Here is a 20,323-nt window from a genome sequence, read left to right as displayed (position 1 = left end):
GCAGCCTTCGCATAAAAACGGCCCAACGATGTTCCAGCGCGGAATTCAATTTCACAGTTCAGTTGGGTTGTTGATTACCCTGCCAAATTCAGATTAATGCATGTTTAACCAACATGGATCAGGAGACCCTTGGCTGACAACCAGCCGCCGGTGCCCACCAATGATAGGGGGTCTGGAGAGTAGCCCCGTCCCTCCTGAGGGCCGCGAGGAGCACCGCCGCCTCACAGTGATTGATTAAACGAGTCCACGCCACATAATTATACCACCATCCCCACACATCGACCCAACCCTCCTCTTACTCGTGTGTGTGTGTTTGTGTGTGTGAGAGAGAGAGATTTTAATGTTGAGGTTTCCCCCTTCCTCCTCCTACCCTGCCTCTTTCTTGTCGTCAAGTTTTTATTAGGAGACTATTCATGTCCGGTTAGAGTGTGTGTTCGGAGTGTGTTCTTAGGGGAGTGTGTGTTTGAGGGGTGTGTGTGTGTCCTTTCAGAGTGTATGTTTGGGGGGAGTGTGTGTTCGGGGAGGTAATTTCATTAACTCTGGGAGTCAGAGCATCATCTCCTCAGTACTGGAGGCAGCTCGTCTTCACCAGATTGATTATTAGTCTAGATATTATATATCACAGCCTCAGCCCTGTATTATGCAGTATGACCAGGGGCAGTTCACAGCTATAATTCAGTGTACTTTTAAAAATCCATTTAGGCAAAGACAGTATTTGGAGTTCTTCTCTGATAACGTACCTAATAAATAACATAATTATTATTAAATGAGGCTTCAAAATAAGTCTAAAGATAAATATGTTTAAAAATTAAAAAAATAAAAATAAAAGGGTATTTGTGCAACATAATATTAAGAGTCAACCTATATTATAATCAGAATCATACAATGTTACCTTCCGAAATCCTTTTTTTAATTCAAGTCATACATGTTTGGCTCTGCTGTATTCTTAGTTAATAACACTGTAAATACCCTGTATAACCAGTTCACAGCACCTTAATCACATTTATACAGGGTCACTGGTGAGTTGTGATGCCATAAAACACCTCTAGATGTACTACCTGGTAGAGTAGTAAGGGCTGGACCAAGGAGAAGGGGACTCGGTGACTGACACACACACATACACACACACACACCATACTCTTGCTTTCTGTTTGGGATTCCTCGCAAGGTCCCACTCACAATGCATAAAGTTTAGTGTCAGGGAGAGAAGTGTCCCTTTGTCACCTCTCTCTGAGCTAGACTTATGACTCATCGCCACCCACCTAGGACATGGAGAAACAGCTTTAAACCACCCCAGCACAGAGAGAGAGAGCGAGAGAGAGAGAGAGAGAGAGAGAGAGGGAGAGGGAGAGGGAGAGACAGGGATACACTTTTTCCTCTACTGTGAGAAATACTCCCAAATAAGATATATATATTTTTTTTTTTATATATATATATCTAAATCAATTCCTAACTTCTGTGCATTTACTAATGACATAAAGCTGGAATTATTCTGGGTGAGGGAGAAACCGCAAATATTACTGCCAGATATGTATATGATTGCCATAGCCTGAGGGACATCCCATGACCATTAATTCCCTGAAGTACAGTATTTACATTGTATATAACTTACAAGTAATGCATAGTGTAACCATCGTCCATGTACATGTTGTTGTTTTTTATTTATTAGCCATTCTTTATTTTTATAATCTTTATTTGTATTTAATTAAATGTATCGACCGAAGATTACGCAATACAACAGCAGTATGGCACGATTATATGTACTATTATTATTATTATTCCTACTGAAATTAACTGTATTTCATTATCCTCATTGCATTGTACTGTATTTACTGAAATGATGTACCACTATACTGCTTTGGTAATATCTACAAATTGTATTTCATGCCACTAAAGCAATCTGAATTTGAATTTGAGAGAGAGGGAAAGAGAGGGAAAGAGAGAGTGAGAGAGAGAGAGAGGGAGAGAGAGAGAGAGAGAGAGAGAGAGAGAGAGAGAGAGAGAGAGAGAGAGAGAGAGAGAGAGAGAGAGAGAGAGAATAGAGCAAGGATGGACAATCAGGTTTTGCTGCAGCTGATTCTTCTACTCAGTCTTGATTGTTACTGCGTGGTTGGAGCAAAACCCTGCAACCACACTGGGTAACATAGCCCACCCCCCAATATAGTCTACTGTAGGAATATAATCTAACAGGTACTGTAAACGAGACTAAGGAGAGAAACGATGTGGAGCATTGCCCCAGATATGGAGGTTCCCTGGTCTAACAGCAGTTGTATGATGGATGGGGTATTGGAGGAACAGTGTTTGGGTCTGTGTGGGAGGGATATTAATGATAAAGTATAGCCCCTGTCCCTTCGACTAAACGCCTTCTGTTACACCTGTCCAGGGTTAATGTACCTACTCAGGTCACAGGGACAGGAGCTGATATTTCACAATTAATACAGAAACTGATGAGGGAGAGAAATATCTCTGATAGTTTTATATTCATAATGCAAGTAAGGAGACTCTCTGTTGTTTGGTGAGGTTTTCTTTCCTATGTGTTTGTATGGCGACCAAGCTTAAACGGGGTTTGCACTTATACAAATCACACTTTTGAGTCGGCTATCATCTTATAAGCGTATTATTTTAATATGAGTTAATCTAGCTTAAATAGCTTATGTTTTCAGGGTATTAGTTATCTTTCTAACACTGTCTCTGTCTGTCTTCCATCTCTTGCAGGGTGATTACGACCAGTCGTCTCGAGACGGGAGTCCCCAGGTCCCAGGGTCTGACACATACCCCCGCGGGCCCCTCAAACTACCTCAAAGCCACAGTAAGCCCTCTGGCTACCCCCCTGGACTCCAGTACCCCCCTGTGTTCCACCACTACAAACCCTCCCCCTACCATCACCCACCATCACAGCCCAGCCCGCCATACACTCCACAGGTGGGTCTACCGTGTGTATTTGTGCGTACATGCGTGTGTGCGTGTGTGCAAGCGTGCGTGCGTGTTTACATGACTGCATGCGTATGTGCATGCGTATCTTTTTTTAAGATCTAAAGAGATTATGATCTACAATTACATATGACTCTCAGAGATGCAGGTGTGTCACTGCAAAGATCACCACCGACAGTGCAGTAGAGGTATTAACCGGTTCTCTCCTCCCTCCTCCAGGGGGCATACTCCCAGCCATCGTCCCCCTACATCCCACCGGGGGCCTACCCCCCTCCTTCCTGGGGCTCCAGTTCAGACACCCAGCCCTCCAGGGTCTCCCACGAACAGTTCAGGGCTGCCCTGCAGCTCGTCGTCAACCCAGGTAAATACAGAGAAGTCTAAGAAAGAAATACAAGTACATCCCAAATCACAGGAGTTAAAATATACAGGCAGAAAAGTTATTCTGCTAGTTTGTAGATAATGAACAGAAGCTTCGTAGATAAAGTATCTTGCTGGGAGCAGCAAACATTGATCAGCCTCTGATCTGTCTGTGTCTGACCCCAGGTGACCCCAGAGAGTACCTGGAGAGTTTCATAAAGATTGGCGAGGGCTCGACGGGCATCGTGTGCATCGCCAGCGAGAAACATAGTGGCAAGCAGGTAGCCGTCAAGAAAATGGACTTGAGGAAACAGCAGAGGAGAGAACTGCTCTTCAACGAGGTGAGAGGTCAGGGGTTAGGGGTCAAGGGTTGTTTGTCCCAATGGAGACCAAGCGATTTTGGTACTGTATTATTTTTCTTTAATAGCCTCAAAGTTTTAGGTAAGAAAGTGTAGGCCTCTAATTTCAACAGTCAACAATTTCATACAGAGTGAAATTATAAAGCACGTTTTTAGTCTCTGAGATTAGGCTACCTCACATACGAGTATTTTCTGTACTTCAGATGTTTTGATCAGAGCAGTATGTTAGTGAATCTGATTTAGATGTTGCCAAGGCAACAAGCTAATGTTATTTTGGTTCTGGAAAGAGGTGAGCCAAGTTTTTTATCTCTACCCTACTGTACCATTCCTGCCTTCTATGTAGCAAGACCATAGAGCTGTTACTCGGTAGTCAGCCACAGTATTTCTGTCATGAAGAGATTTCTGTTTGAATGAAGTGGGTGGCATGACTTACAATATGTTAACAAGAGACATCAAGTATCTTGTCCTTACATATTTTCGCACCCACATCGATGATTAATAATAATAATAATAGTGTGTGTGTGTGTGTGTGTGTGTCTATGTGTGTGTGCGTGCTCGTGTGGGCGTGCTATTTTGAAGCTTCATGTTATCCTATTTAGGCCCCAATCTAATCCCTTTTCATTAAGCTTCCATAGCAACATCCAAATTAGAAAAGAAGATTGCTAATACATTTATTTATTTAATTTGTGATATAGGCTACTTGCTATTTTTCTCTTTAATGAATTCCATCATACAATGTAGACATTGACATTTAGATTCGACCTAAATCTGAGTTTAGGACTAGAATGTAAAAAAACTATGGTTACAAGTACCCCAAAATAATAATAATGTACTATCCTCATTCATTGAAATTGAATCTCAAATCCACGTTTTTGGAATAGCCTATTGCAAAAATAACAACTGATCTGTGTTCAATACTTGGAGGGCACTGTAGCCTACATCAGGAGGAGAAGTTTGCTTTCAAGCTTCATCAGTAGCCAGTTACCAATTCATCAATAGACGGGAAGATATCTAGGTAAAGCTGAACATGAAGCAGGCTAGGCAAACTGTGGTTGAGTTAGCTAGCTAGTTTAGCAGCGTTAGTTTTCTTCTAGGACATTAGGCAGGCAATCAACACCATTGTGAAACGAGCAAGTTTGAGCTAGCTTATCAGAGCTGGTCCTAGGTCAAATGGTTTGCGAAACAATTCGAACTAGAATTCCTGTCTTCTTGAGGATGACATCTTCACTGGACACTTATAATCCTCCAAACTGTTTTAGTATTTCAATGTTGTATGTTTCACTGTTCTACCCGGGCCCAGTTTCATTGCATGATTCATAATCATATCCACTCAGTAAAGACATTTGCCAATCACACCTTATTCTGCAGGGTTGGTGGCAGACATTTTGAATTGATTGGCCACACCTGTTCTTGATTGTTTGGTACTCAGGTAGGTGCTGTATAGGATGTGTAGAGCAGACTGGTAGCCATGCTGTCCGTTTCGTAGAAAGGTTTTTTATTGCATTTTAAAACATTTTTAGCATTGTCTACTTTTAGCATCCTCGTTTAACCTCTGTTCTTAAATACATATCATACATTTTTGGAAAGAACCAGTCCTTTTGATTTTAATGCTCTGATGCACAGTACGGTCAGCTTTGTCACACTACTGGTATATTGTCTATCTGTGATGTAACCTGTGTTTGTTGTTTTGTTTGTTTCTAGGTGGTGATCATGAGGGACTATCACCATGAGAACGTGGTTGACATGTACAACAGCTACCTTGTTGGAGACGAGCTCTGGGTCGTTATGGAGTTCCTGGAGGGCGGGGCCCTGACAGACATTGTCACTCACACGAGGTAACCAATCATCTGCCATTAGTCCGTTCACCTCTCTCCTAATGGCTACCTAAGCATTAGCTTGTGGCGCTAACATGAGTCTTCAATTCACTGTGTCTGAACAAAGAGTATTTGGATCGTTGTCCCACTAATTCATCTCAGGAAGTGAATAAGCTAAGCAGATGCGCAACAAACTTCCTCAATAACCCCCATCGGATCTGGTTTCAGGAGTTCTCAAACTTATATCTCTTTCTTTCCTTGTTGTTCTGGTGTCTTCTCCTAAACCTCTCAACGCCTCGTAGTTTAGATTAACACCCATTGTGTCCTTGGTCTTTTAATTACAGTCATTTGCCTGGCGTGTGTCAGTGTTGTGTGCTGCCGTCTCGGGTGCTAATAACACGGTTGCGTGAGGACGCAGTGGCGTCCCTGTCAGCGTGAAGTCGTGAGATGGAGAGAAGAGTCTTCATTAGTTGTGTGAGGAGATGTGAATCCCTCTTTCACCTCCCTGTCTCATCCTTCTCTCCGACACAGCTGTTTTGATCATCTTTGTTGGGTGTGTGCACCCGTGGGTCCCATTTACTAAGGAATTGTGTCGATAATAGGAAGATGTGGGCAATTGGAATATATTCAATCTACCTACTAACACAAACAAATCCTGATATATTTTTTAACCAGAGGGGGATTAGCAATTAGATATTGTAGTTCATGTGTAGGAACAACCATATCTCTTACAGTTTATTGCACTTAGTTCAAAGAGGCACGTGTATTTGTGTCATTAACACAATTAATAGCCATCAAAGGACTATCAGCAACACGTTTCAGTCATAGAATTCACATCTGTTAGGTCAGGTGAATTATACAAATCTATTTCAGTCTACTCTTTTGTTGCGTAAATGACTGCTCACTGTGTAGAGCTGAATAGGAGAACACGCACACAAACAGTCCCACTGCAGGTGAGTACTCCCCTCACCTCTATTATCTCTCTCTCTCCATCATTATCTCTCTCTTTCTCTTATTCTCTATCTATTCTCTATCACTACCATTCTCTCTCTTGCTCACTCACTCACTCTCTCTCTCTCTCTCTCTCTCTCTCTCTCTCTCTCTCTCTCTCTCTCTCTCTCTCTCTCTCTCTCTCTCTCTCTCTCTCTCTCTCTCTCTCTCTCTCTCTCTCTCTCTCTCTCTCTCTCTCTCTCTCTCTCTCTCTCTCTCTCTCTCTCTCTCTCTCCCCCACTTCTTTCCCTGGGTGTCTGCCAACACACACAGTGCTACAATGCCAGAATGGCCTGTCTCTGTGTCGTGTTCATGTTCCTCAGCCATTTCAATTAGCAACAAAGTTCAATTAACCTCACGAGGATGTGTCGTGGCTGTACTGTACTTTACACAGAATCAGCTGATGGAGCTACAGTGTGTGTGTGTGTGTGCGTGTGTGTGTGTGTGGTGTGTGTGTGATGCCCTTGGCAACTTTGACAGCCTCATTAAACAATACACTTTATTTTTCATTCCCTGTTTAAAATAATGTACTATCTCGGCAATCATTTGTGCAGGTGTCTTTGTTTGTGGACGTGTTTTTGTGTATGTATGTGTGTGGGCATATGTGTGTGAAGCATTGAATCTCCTTTGTCTACACATCAACCTCCCATTTTCTAGATTGTTTTGCAATTCTCAATACAAACATGTGTTACCAAAATACCTGGTACATTCTACGATGGGAGGGGTGTCTATGTGTGTGTGTGTTGCGAGTTGTTCCTTGCTAAGACAATGGATTCCTATGGAGTGAGACGGTACAGGGAGGAGAGTGCTGGAGGGGCTGCAGATGAGAGCTGTGTGTGTGAATTATTATTTTAATTTTTTTAATGATTTGTCACGAGCCAAATACAACGGGTGTAGACTTTACCGTGGCTTACGAGCCCTCCCCAACGATGCAGAGTTTTAAAGAAATTATACGAATAAAAATAGTAACACAAGAGGAATAAAATACACAAGAATGAAGCTATATACAGGGAGTACCAGTACCAGATCAATGTGCAGCTATATACAGGGAGTACCAGTACCAGATCAATGTGCAGCTATATACAGGGAGTACCAGTACCAGATCAATGTGCAGCTATATACAGGGAGTACCAGTACCAGATCAATGTGCAGCTATATACAGGAGTACCAGTACCAGATCAATGTGCAGCTATATACAGGGAGTACCAGTACCAGATCAATGTGCAGCTATATACAGGGAGTACCAGTACCAGATTAATGTGCAGCTATATACAGGGAGTACCAGTACCAGATCAATGTGGAGCTATATACAGGGAGTACCAGTACCAGATCAATGTGCAGCTATATACAGGGAGTACCAGTACCAGATCAATGTGCAGCTATATACAGGGAGTACCAGTACCAGATCAATGTGCAGCTATATACAGGGAGTACCAGTACCAGATCAATGTGCAGGGGTACGAGGTATTTGAGGTAGATATGTACATGAAGGCAGGGTAAAATGACGGCATCAGGATAGATAATAATTCAAGTAAAATAAAAAACAGAGTAGGAGCAGCATATGATGAGTGTAAAAGTGTGTGTGTATTAGTGTGTGTGTATGTGTGTATGTGTGTTTGTGTTGTGTTGGTATGCGTGTGTCTGTGTTTTGTGTGAGAATGTCAGTGTGTATGTGTGTGTGTATGTGTGTGTATGTGTGTGTGTGTGTGTCGTCTGTGTCTGTGTCTGTGTGCTGCGTGCGTGCATATGTGTGTGTGATGATGGGGGAGGTTCTCGCCAGCTGGGGCTTCATGTTAATGTTCAGTGGAGTTATGTGGAATCAGCCAGACGTACTGTTTACCCCCATCCCATATGGGACCACACACACGACTGTTAAGCTTAGTGCACATTACATGGTTACCATGAATTTCATGTTCCTACGATGTTCTAATCTTCCTAGTATATATATATATTTTTTTAAAGTTCATAGGGACCTTGTGAAAGAACACATTTGCTATAGTGTGTGTGTTTGTCGGTGTCCTACCTCCATCTTAACCCACGTGTTTGTTTCAGGATGAATGAGGAGCAGATAGCCACAGTGTGTTTGTCGGTGTCCTACCTCCATCTTAACCCACGTGTTTGTTTCAGGATGAATGAGGAGCAGATAGCCACAGTGTGTGTGTCGGTGTCCTACCTCCATCTTAACCCACGTGTTTGTTTCAGGATGAATGAGGAGCAGATAGCCACAGTGTGTGTGTCCGTGTTGAGGGCTCTGTCCTACCTCCACACACAGGGAGTCATCCACAGAGACATCAAGAGTGATTCTATCCTCCTCACCAGCGATGGACGGGTAAGACCACGTGGATTCTGGACTCATAAAGAATGTACAGAAGTAACTTGTAACATTGACTCTACAGTGTTTTCCAGATGTTGGCTTGACTGGTGGGTTGTGCCCAGTACCTGTTGGGTCACAGCTAAAGCATGTACTGTGGTTAGAAACATGGGTTTATCCATAGTAGAGTAACCCTGACCAGCAGCGGTGCATGGGTAAAATCACTGGGGAAGCCAAGCCAGAAGTAAAAGCCATATTACAACCTATGTGTTGTGATAATTGTGTCGTTTGCTTTATAACCTGTTAGTTCATATGCCTTGTGATCGTGGAATATAGGCCTAAGGCCAAGAAAGTAAGAAGACACAGTGACAGAATACATTCATCCACACCTTTGTTTCCTCACAAAACCAGAGAGTAACCTCTGTCCGGTGAAGGCCACAAAGCATATTGCATGTAACAAACAGTTACATGACCTACAGTCGTGGTCAAAAGTTTTGAGAATGACACAAGTATTGGTCTTCACAAAGTTCGCTGCTTCAGTGTTGAGATATTTTTGTCAGATGTTACTATGGTATACTGAAGTATAATTACAAGCATTCCATAAGTGTCAAATGCTTTTATTGAAAATTACATTAAGTTTATGCAAAGAGTCAATATTTGCAGTGTTGACCCTTCTTTTTCAAGACCTCTGCAATCTGCTCTGGCATGCTGTCAATTAACTTCTGGGCCACATCCTAACTGATGGCAGCCCATTCTTGCATAATCAATGCTTGGAGTTTGTCAGAATTTGTGGGGTTTTGTTTTTCCACCCGCCTCTTGAGGATCGACCACAAGTTCTCAATGGGATTAAGGTCTGGGGAGATTCCTGGCCATGGACCCAACATTTCGATGTTTTGTTCCCCGAGCCACTGAGTTATCACTTTTGCCTTATGGCAAGGTGCTCCATCATGCTGGAAAAGGCATTGGTCGTCACCAGACTGTTCTTGGATGGTTGGGAGAAGTTGCTCTCGGAGGATGTGTTGGTACCATTCTTTATTCATGGCTGTGTTCTTAGGCAAAAATGTGAGTGAGCCCACTCCCTTGGCTGAGAAGCAACCCCACACATGAATGGTCTCAGGATGCTTTACTGTTGGCATGACACAGGACTGATGGTAGCGCTCACCTTGTCTTCAACGTGTTTTCTGGATGCCCCAAACAATCAGAAAGGGGATTCATCAGAGAAAATGACTTTACCCCAGTCCTCAGCAGTCCAATCCCTGTACCTTTTGCAGAATATCAGTCTGTCCCTGATGTTTTTCCTGGAGAGAAGTGGCTTCTTTGCTGCCCTTCTTGACACCAGGCCATCCTCCAAAAGTATTTGCCTCACTGTGCGTGCAGATGTACTCACACCTGCCTGCTGCCATTCCTGAGCAAGCTCTGCACTGGTGGTGCCCCGATCCCGCAGCTGAATCAACTTTAGGAGACGGTCCTGGTGCTTGCTGGACTTTCTTGGGCACACTGACGCCTTCTTCACAACAATTGAACCTCTCTCCTTGAAGTTCTTGATGATCCGATAAATGGTTGATTTAGGGGCAATCTTACTAGCAGCAATATCCTTGCCTGTGAAGCCCTTTTTGTACAAAGCAATGATGACGGCATGTGTTTCCTTGCAGGTAACCATGGTTAACAGAGGAAGAACAATGATTTCAAGCACCACCCTCCTTTTAAAGCTTCCAGTCTGTTATTCTAACTCAATCAGCATGACAGAGTCATCTCCAGCCTTGTCCTCGTCAACACTCTCACCTGTGTTAACGAGAGAATCACTGACATGATGGCAGCTGGTCCTTTTGTGGCAGGGCTGAAATGCAGTGGAAATGTTTTTGGGGGATTAAGTTCATTTTCATGGCAAAGAGGGACTTTGCAATTAATTGCAATTCATCTGATCACTCTTCATGGCAAATTGCCATCATCAAAACTGAGGCAGCAGACTTTGTGAAAATTACTATTTGTGTCATTCTCAAAACTTTTGACCACGACTGTACAGCATGGTCAAGCAAGTTAATGTTTCCGACATCATCAAATCACCTATACTTACTCTAATACAGTGACATCAAAAAGATACTAAAAACGATTTAGTCCAATCATTGTATGCTAAATATGATGTGGCTGATTTCTGTGTGTGTGTGCGTGTGCATGTGCGTTCATGCAAGTAGAAAAAGCATGTTGACTCACCCTACTTGTAGAGAAACGCCAATGCCATCCTCCTCTTTCATGTTGAAGAAACGGTCTATCACTCTGTCATACAGTACACGCTTTCATTTTTTGTTGTTCTAGGCTACCTGGCTAAAAAACTTGCTCACTAGCCTAACTTCCTTAATGTGCAACATTATCAAGTTAACATTAGCCTTCTACATCTAACTACATTTTGAACTTCCATCCTCTCAGGCCAGGGGCACAATGAATTAATTTATGGTTGGATCAGAATTGCTGTTATAATCATTGGCCAGTACGGAGAATTAAGTGAAACCACAAGTCCAAATCCCTATCTCCATCCATGGCTAATTTAGGAAAGGGCCAATTTTAGCTAGCTAGCTAGCCACTGGACGACAACACAACAAGATGCACAACGAGTTTCTGTCAATGACGAATGCTCTCGATGCGATGTGATTGGAGTGAAGCCAAATCCAAACTGGCTTCCCTTTACACTTTTTTTGGGTGCGCCAGAACCATTCACAGTTGAGCTCACTTAGTTTAGCTCAACACTGATTGGCTATTCTTTTATTTCTTTTTTATCAAGGGAGGCCAAATGCTCACTGGCTTCCCTTGCATTCAATGCTACAGGCAGCAACAATGTCATACTCTTTTGGCCTACACATACAGAGACAGAGGAGCGCTGTTTTGCTTGCTCGGATGTCTTCTCTGGTGAGATACATTCCAGCCTCTTGCGAATTGAAGGAAAATTATGAAACACAGAGAGACAAAATATATATATATCTTTTGTAAAAAAAACTAATTTTAATAAAAACTTTGGGGAAGCCTGGCTGTCTTTGGCATCCATGAATACACACAACTGACCCTGACACCCAGTTTCTCACATAATGTCAAATGATACAATGTTACTTGAAACTCTGCCCTACACACACAGTAACCTACCTCTGTGCTAGTGCCAGTGATGCAGTACGAGAGGAGAGGAGATCATAATCAATTAGCACCCAGTCCTTATTAATTAAAGCTTGCCTAATGCCTCTTAACGAGCTGCTGGAATGTGATGGATGGCTAATTAAGGGATAATAGAACCAGGATTAGAGTGGCTTATATGAAAACCTCTTCATCCCAAGAGGTCAATGTTCCTTATAATGGTAAAACCATTATAGAGGGTTTTTGATTGAAAAAAAGTTAATATTCATACCTAAATATATTTTCTGAAAAAGGCAGCACACTTCCATAATGTATACTAGTAAAATAAATTAGGAAAAAAATAACTCAAATTTTATATGGGATTTTTGTGTCCCCATGTACGAAAGTGCTCCGAAAATTCCTATAGATAACACATTGAGATTATCAACCAAATATGTTTTGTTCCTACAGATCAAGCTGTCAGACTTTGGCTTCTGCGCCCAAGTGTCCAAAGAGGTACCCAAGAGGAAGTCTCTGGTGGGCACACCCTACTGGATGGCACCGGAGGTCATCTCACGGTTACCCTACGGCACGGAGGTAAGAACACACGTTGCCAAATAACACATTCAAATGTCTGAATAAGTGTGTGTTTGGAAGATATGTTGGTAAGGGTGTTGTTAGGCCCAAGACTAAAAGTATTCAGACCCTTTTACGTTTTCCACATTTTACAGCCTTATTCTAAAATTGATTAAATTGGGGGGTAGATCTACACGCAATACCCCATAATGACAAAGCAAAAACCGTTTTTTTTTTGTGCAAATGTATAAAAGATTGATAAAAGTGAAATACTACATTTACATATAGTACCAGTCAAAAGTTTGGACACACCTACTCATTCAAGGGTTTTTCTTTATTTTTACTATTTTCTACATTGTAGAATAATAGTGAAGACATCAAAACTATGAAATAACACATATGGAATCATGTAGTAGCCAAAAAAGTGTTAAACAAATCAAAATATATTTTATATTTGAGATTCTTCAAATAGCCACCCTTTGCCTTGATGACAGCTTTGCACACTCTTGGCATTCTCTCAACCAGCTTCACCTGGAATGATTTTCTAACAGTCTTGAAGGAGTTCCCACATATGCTGAGCACTTGTTGGCTGCTTTTCCTTCACTCTGCCGTCCGACTCATCCCAAACCATCTCAATTGGGTTGAGGTCGGGGGATTGTGGAGGCCAGGTCATCTGATGCAGCACTCCATCACTCTCCTTCTTGGTAAAATAGCTCTTACACAGCCTGGAGGTGTGTTGGGTCATTGTCTTGTTGAAAAACAAATGATAGTCCCACTAAGCCCAAACCATGCTGGTTAAGTGTACATTGAATTCTAAATAAATCACTGACAGTGTCACCAACAAAGCACCCCCACACCATAACACCTCCTCCTCCATGCTTTACGGTGGAACTACACATGTGGTGATCATCCGTTCACCCACACCGTGTCTCACAAAGACACAGCGGTTTTAACCAAAAATCTCAAATTTGGACTCCAGACCAAAGAACACATTTCCACCGGTCTAATGTTCATTGCTCGTGTTTCTTGGCCCAAGCAGGTCTCTTCTTCTTATTGGTGTCCTTTACATTTACATTTACGTCATTTAGCAGACGCTCTTATCCAGAGTGACTTACAAATTGGTGCATTCACCTTATAGCCAGTGGGATAACCACTTTACAATATGTTTTTATTTTATTTATTATTATTATTATTTTTTTTTTTTTTTTTTTGGGGGTAAGGGGGGGTAGAAGGATTACTTTATCCTATCCCAGGTATTCCTTAAAGAGGTGGGGTTTCAAGTGTCTCCGGAAGGTGGTGCTGTGACTCCGCTGTCCTAGTGTCGTGAGGGAGCTTGTTCCACCATTGGGGTGCCAGAGCAGCAAACAGTTTTGACTGGGCTGAGCGGGAACTGTGCTTCCGCAGAGGTAGGGGGGCCAGCAGGCCAGATGTGGATGAACGCAATGCCCTCGTTTGGGTGTAGGAACTGATCAGAGCCTGAAGGTACGGAGGTGCCGTTCCCCTCACAGCTCCGTAGGCAAGCACCATGGTCTTGTAGCAGATGCGAGGTTCAACTGGAAGCCAGTGGAGTGTGCGGAGGAGCGGGGTGATGTGAGAGAACTTGGGAAGGTTGAACACCAGACGGGCTGCGGCATTCTGGATGAGTTGTAGGGGTTTAATGGCACAGGCAGGGAGCCCAGCCAACAGCGAGTTGCAGTAATCCAGACGGGAGATGACAAGTGCCTGGATTAGGACCTGTGCCACTTCCTGTGTAAGGCAGGGTCGTACTCTCCGAATGTTGTAGAGCATGAACCTACAGGATCGGGTCAGAACGACAGGGTGTTGTCCAGGGTCACGCCAAGGCTCTTCGCACTCTGGGAGGAGGACACAACAGAGTTGTCAACCATGATGGCGAGATCATGGAACGGGCAGTCCTTCCCCTGGAGGAAGAGCAGCTCCGTCTTGCCGAGGTTCAGCTTGAGGTGGTGATCCGTCATCCACACTGATATGTCTGCCAGACATGCAGAGATGCGATTCGCCACCTGGTTATCAGAAGGGGGAAAGGAGAAGATTAGTTGTGTGTCGTCTGCGTAGCAATGATAGGAGAGGCCATGTGAGGATATGACAGAGCCAAGTGACTTGGTGTATAGCGAGAATAGGAGAGGGCCTAGAACTGAGCCCTGAGGGACACCAGTGGTGAGAGCACGTGGTGCGGAGACAGATTCTCGCCACGCCACTTGGTAGGAGCGACCGGTCAGGTAGGACGCAATTCAAGAGTGAGCCGCGCCAGAGATACCCAACTCGGAGAGGGTGGAGAGGAGGATCTGATGGTTCACAGTATCAAAGGCAGCAGACAGGTCTAGAAGGACAAGAGCAGAGGAGAGAGAGTTAGCTTTAGCAGTGCGGAGAGCCTCCGTGACACAGAGAAGAGCAGTCTCAGTTGAATGACCAGTCTTGAAACCTGACTGGTTTGGATCAAGAAGGTAATTCTGAGAGAGATAGCAAGAGAGTTGGCTAGAGACGGCACGCTCAAGCGTTTTGGAGAGAAAAGAAAGAAGGGATACTGGTCTGTAGTTGTTGACATCAGAGGGATCGAGTGTTGGTTTTTTGAGAAAGGGTGCAACTCTCGCTCTCTTGAAATGTTGCATATTGACTGACGTTCATGTCTTAAAGTAATGATGGACTGTTGTTTCTCTTTGCTTATTTGAGCTGTTCTTGCCATAATATGGACTTGGTCTTTTACCAAATAGGTCTATCTTCTGTATACCCCCCTACCTTGTCTTAGCTCAACTGATTGGCATTAAGAAGGAAATAAATTCCACAAATTAACTTTTAAGAAGGCACACCTTTTAATGAAAATGCATTCCAGGTTACTACCTCATGAAGCTGGTTGAGAGAATGCCAAGAGTGTGCAAAGCTGTTATCAAGGCAAAGGGTGGCTATTTGAAGAATCTCAAATATAAAATTTGTTTAACACATTTTTGGTTACTACATGATTCCATATGTGTTATTTCATAACTTTGATGTCTTCACTATTATTCTACAATGTAAAAAATTGTAAAGATAAAGAAAAACCCTTGAATGAGTAGGTTTGTCAAAACTTTTGACTGGTAGTGTAAGTATTCAGACCCTTTACTCAGTACTTTGTTGAAGCACCTTCACCAGCGATTACAGCCTCGAGTCTTCTTGGGTATGACACTACAAGCTTGGCACACCTGTATTTGGGGAGTTTCTTCCATTCTTCTCTGCAGATCCTCTCAAGCTCAGGTCTCTCCAGAGATGTTCGATCAGGTTAAAGTCCGGGCTCTGGCTGGGCCACTCAAGGATATTCATAGACTTGTCCTTAAGCCACTCCTGCGTTGTCTTGGATGTGTGCTTAGGGTCATTGTCCTGTTGGAACGTGAACATTCGCACTAGTCTGAGGTCCTGAGCGCTCTGGAGCAGGTTTTCATCAAGGATCTCTCTGTACTTTGCTCCGTTCATCTTTCCCTCGATCCTGACTAGACTCCCAGTCCCTGCCGCTGAAAAACATCCCCACAGTATGATGCTGCCTCCACCATGCTTCACTGTAAGGATGGTGGCAGGTTTCCTACAGACGTGACGCTTGGCAATCATGCCAAAGAGTTCGATCATGGTTTCATTAGACCAGAGAATCTTGTTTCTCATGGTCTGATAGTCCTTTAGGTGCCTTTTGGAAAACTTCAAGCGGGCTGTCATGTGCCTTTTACTGAGGAGTGGCTTCCGTCTGGCCACTCTACTGTAAAGGCCTGATTGGTGTAGTGCTGCAGAGATGGTTGTCCTTCTGGAATATTCTCCCATCTCCATAGTAGAACTCTGGAGCACTGTCAGTGACCATCAGGTTCTTGGTCACCTCCCTGACCAAGGCCCTTCTCCCCCGATTGCTCAGTTTGGCCGGGCGGCCAGCTCTAGGAAGAGCCTTGGTGGATCAAAACTTCTTCCATTTAAGAATGCTGGAGGCCACTGTGTTTTTGGGGACCTTCAATGCTGCAGACATTTTTTGGTATCATTCCCCAGATCTGTGCCTCGACACAATCCTGTCTCGGAGCTCTACAGACAATTCCTTCGACCTCATGGCTTGGTTTTCACTTTGACATGCACTGTCAACTGTGTGACATTATATAGACAGGTGTGTGCCTTTCCAAATCATGTCCAATCAATTGCATTTACCACAGGTGGACTCCAATCAAGTTGTAGAAACATCTGAAGAAGATCAATGGAAACAGGATGTACCTTGAGCTCAATTTCGAGTCTCATAGCAAAGTGAGACATATATACAAATTTATAAAAAACAGTTTTCGCTTTGTTATTATGGGGTATTGTGTGTAGATTGATGAGGAAAGATTTGGAATAAGGCTGTAATGTAACAAAATGTGGAAAAAGGGAAGGGGTCTGAATACTTTCCGAATGCACCGTATCGTCCAAACACCTGCTTCGAGGGTATTATCACTTTTATACAATGGGTTACCAACATATTCAATTAATGGTTTACATATTTTCATAAAAACGTTATTTTAATGAATTTATTCATACTATTTCATCCTTCTGTAAGATATAGTCCCAACACAAATCTAGGAGTTGCTACCCAAGCCTGCTGGTCATTCGTTCTATTGGTTTGGTTGCCAGAAGTGCGACCGTCGTTCCCTCTTTTTGTTCTGCACCCAGTAGTTTGTTCTAAATGTTCCATTGCCATACTGGCTGGCAACGTTCTTATCCCTTGCTTGCTAGCTAGCCAACTACGGCTAACTTACAGTCACATCAAACGTCAAAAAGAATAACAACAGTAGCATTTGCATTTGTTTAAACTGTTTTCTAGTGACATTTATTAGGATACATCCACAACAATGAGCTAATGAGGCGCAATTACGCCTGGCATAGAAAATGTGCTCTCTCATCAGGACACTGTTGTTTAGAGGGGCTAGCCAACAGCACAGCTAACACAATCACTTCAAACTGAAGTTGTAAAGACTGTAAACTAGCTGCACTTCGTTTCGTTTTACCTTTTTTCAATTGACATTTCTTTGTATATATCCATAAAAATGATGCCAGTTGATTCATGATTTCTGCCTGTCTGTCTCGTCCCGACTCCTACACGTTCATAACTATGGGACAGCTGGAGATCAAATGTTTATATTGAAACAATGTTGCAAATGTCGGAGAGACAGACAGCAAGGTTTATACAAATCTCTGTGATTGAAAACTAAATGTTAGTCTAAAAGAAATGTGAGATAATGTCTGGATGCTTTTATAGTGGAGATCAAGTTTAAAACTTGCCTGGCTTGGCTGATGAGACAGTGGATTGCTCAGTCAGATGGAACAGAGTAAATAGGCATTTTAACATCATAGATTTAGCTGGGGGTAACTTGTGGAATAAACACCGGCTGGAATGCGGTTTTAACCAATCACCATTCAGGATTAGACCCACCCGTTGTATAATGTTGTATATAGTGATCTGTGAAAAAAGACAATAACACCATTCACACTGCCTGCTAGGTGGATATCTGGTCGTTGGGCATCATGGTGATAGAGATGATAGATGGGGAACCCCCATACTTTAACGAACCCCCTCTACAGGCCATGAGGAGGATACGAGACAACCTGCCCCCACGGCTAAAGGAGTCACACAAGGTCAGCAGGGTTCATTTATTTCATTATAATCTAAATTGGCACATTTACAGAAATGTTTATTAATGTCAGTTATTCTCCTAAGTCAAATAAATAGTAATATGTTCCTTTTCTCTCCGTCAGGTATCATCGGTTCTGAGGGCCTTCCTGGACCTGATGTTGGTTAGAGAGCCGTCTCAGCGAGCCACAGCCCAGGAGCTGCTCCAGCACTCCTTCCTCAAGCTCTCGGGCCCCCCCTCTTGCATCGTCCCCCTAATGAGGCACTACCGCCACCGCTGACCTGACCTCCCGCCACCAGGGCGGCACCACACACCCTGCCAAACAAACACCCACCTAACCTGAGAGACTACGCCACTAAAACAAACACTCACACCTGTAACCAAGAAGTAGTTTAGCTAGAGGAATTATTTACAAAGAAAAGATTAAAGAAAAACGTGATATCTTCTATTTTGAAAAATACTATATAAAGTTCAACACTGGAGTATAGGGGACTGTACTGTAGGAGTATCTTCTTCAGTCTTCTGTGGCAGGCTTGTTGCTTATCCAGGTGCCAAATGCTAACAAATGATAGCCTCTTGGTTCGTACTCTTTGGCTTCACTAGGCTGTTAGACCAGCAGAGATCTGTAGGGTGGGTCATCCCAGTGCAGTTTCCTCTCTTACTAGGCTGTCCGTGAGTCCTGTAGAGTTATACTGTAGTAGCCATCGACTAGAGCGTAGACGGTGTGCAGTGATCAGCTGACACTGCCTGGCTGGCAGCCGTGTTGAGGGACCTATGAGACATGCCCACCGCCCCAGACATGAGCAGTAGATCTCAGAGCAGTCAGGAAGCAGCATTTGGTGTTGACGAGCATTTGGTGATGTCTGAGTGGGAGCAGTGTGGGTGTGTCTTAGTCTGGCTAGAAGACAGGCTGTTCTCCTATTGGTGGAATAAAACATCGCTCTCTTCACTTCTCTCTTCTCACACTAACAGTGAAAATGTATTTTAGAGAAATATGTACGTTTTTCTGTACAGTTTTGATAATTTGCAGTATTTTATTGTGTCGTGACCATTGTGTAATGGACAGTATTACATAGAATTCAGAGTTTCTGCGAAGATCTTTCCTACTGTTTATAATAATAATCCATTTTTTCATTAAGAATTTAAGAGATATCCCAAATAAACAAACACCTAACTGTTACAAAAATGAACCTGAATATATTTATTATCCCACATTTATAGACAGAACCTCCATTGAGTGTGGAAAAAAGGGTAATGCCAGAATTTTGTATGCTGTTTTAAAGTATTTATTAATTCTTTTGAATTGAAGGTTTATTTTTTGGTAATGTGGCCTTTCTTTTTGTTTTGCATTTATAAATATCAACAGCCAGACAAACAGTGATATTGGTTATATCATACAAGCAATACCCCGAACATATCCATCATCACCCATGTATTAATCTTTATAAAATTGTAACTTTACAAATCCCACGTAGCACTGTTTGAGTGGATTGGATGAGAGAAGATATCAGTTTATTTGAAAAATATACATTTTTCTTTACCCATCATCACACTCCTATAAATTCAATGGACACTCATACAAGACTCCTATAGCAATATCTGAGCTTCTCAGTCTGACTCACACACAGTGATAAAAGGTCTGATTTTCTACTCTCACACATCCTGGCTGTCATCTGTTCCTTGTCCTACACACACACACACACACACACACAACAAACGCACACACACACACACACAAACTGGGACTGTGCTGCGATCTGATTATCAGTTCTAATTGGAAAGTGTAACCCCATTTCGTTTTTAACCCATCATTCACTGTGATATGTAAATATGAACGTGTGTGTAAGCATGTGTATGCGTGAATGTGTGTGTGTGTGTGTGTGTGTGTGTGTGTGTGTGTGTGTGTGTGCGTTTGTGTATGTGAGCTGGCTTATCTTTGACGAATGTTTCGGGACTTGAATGAGTACTACTATCCATGGTGTTGCTTGTACAGTGATATTGCATGTTTGTTATCAGTGAAGCTGGTTTCAATTAAAAAAAGCCCATTAAAACATTGACAAGTGTAGCATGTGTTTTTCCACACTCTCATCTGTACAAACCCAGGGTCAATATGAGGGCCTTTAAACCCACAATCAGATATTTACAGATTCCTGCATGTTGATGTATAGTTCAAAGAATCAAGAATACTTCAACTAATTTCAAATAATCGCACATGTAATCCTTATAATTCACAATTCTAAAGGTGTATGGTTTAAATTAAATATGGAT

The 20,323-nt window shown here is 42.8% G+C and overlaps 1 protein-coding gene across 5 annotated transcripts in view; it reads left to right on the top strand.

Moving 5' to 3' along the window:
* LOC121552308 (serine/threonine-protein kinase PAK 5-like) overlaps positions 1-20,110 on the top strand; it is a 91,081-nt gene extending 70,971 nt beyond the window's left edge. For all 5 annotated transcript variants that reach the window (XM_045211322.1, XM_045211323.1, XM_045211321.1 and 2 more), the window contains 8 exons: positions 2,716-2,922; positions 3,151-3,292; positions 3,475-3,629; positions 5,349-5,482; positions 8,654-8,780; positions 12,330-12,455; positions 17,925-18,059; positions 18,180-20,110. In XM_045211322.1, the coding sequence (XP_045067257.1) occupies positions 2,716-2,922; positions 3,151-3,292; positions 3,475-3,629; positions 5,349-5,482; positions 8,654-8,780; positions 12,330-12,455; positions 17,925-18,059; positions 18,180-18,335 (1,182 nt within the window). In that variant the 3' untranslated portion in view covers positions 18,336-20,110. The remainder of the gene's footprint in view (positions 1-2,715; positions 2,923-3,150; positions 3,293-3,474; positions 3,630-5,348; positions 5,483-8,653; positions 8,781-12,329; positions 12,456-17,924; positions 18,060-18,179) is intronic.
* Positions 20,111-20,323: the final 213 nt, after the last annotated feature.

This window comes from Coregonus clupeaformis, chromosome 36, assembly GCF_020615455.1.
Source record: "Coregonus clupeaformis isolate EN_2021a chromosome 36, ASM2061545v1, whole genome shotgun sequence".
NCBI classification, from domain to species: Eukaryota; Metazoa; Chordata; class Actinopteri; order Salmoniformes; family Salmonidae; genus Coregonus; species Coregonus clupeaformis.
Note: the sequence above shows the minus strand (reverse complement) of the source record. Positions and strands in the feature narration are given on the sequence as shown.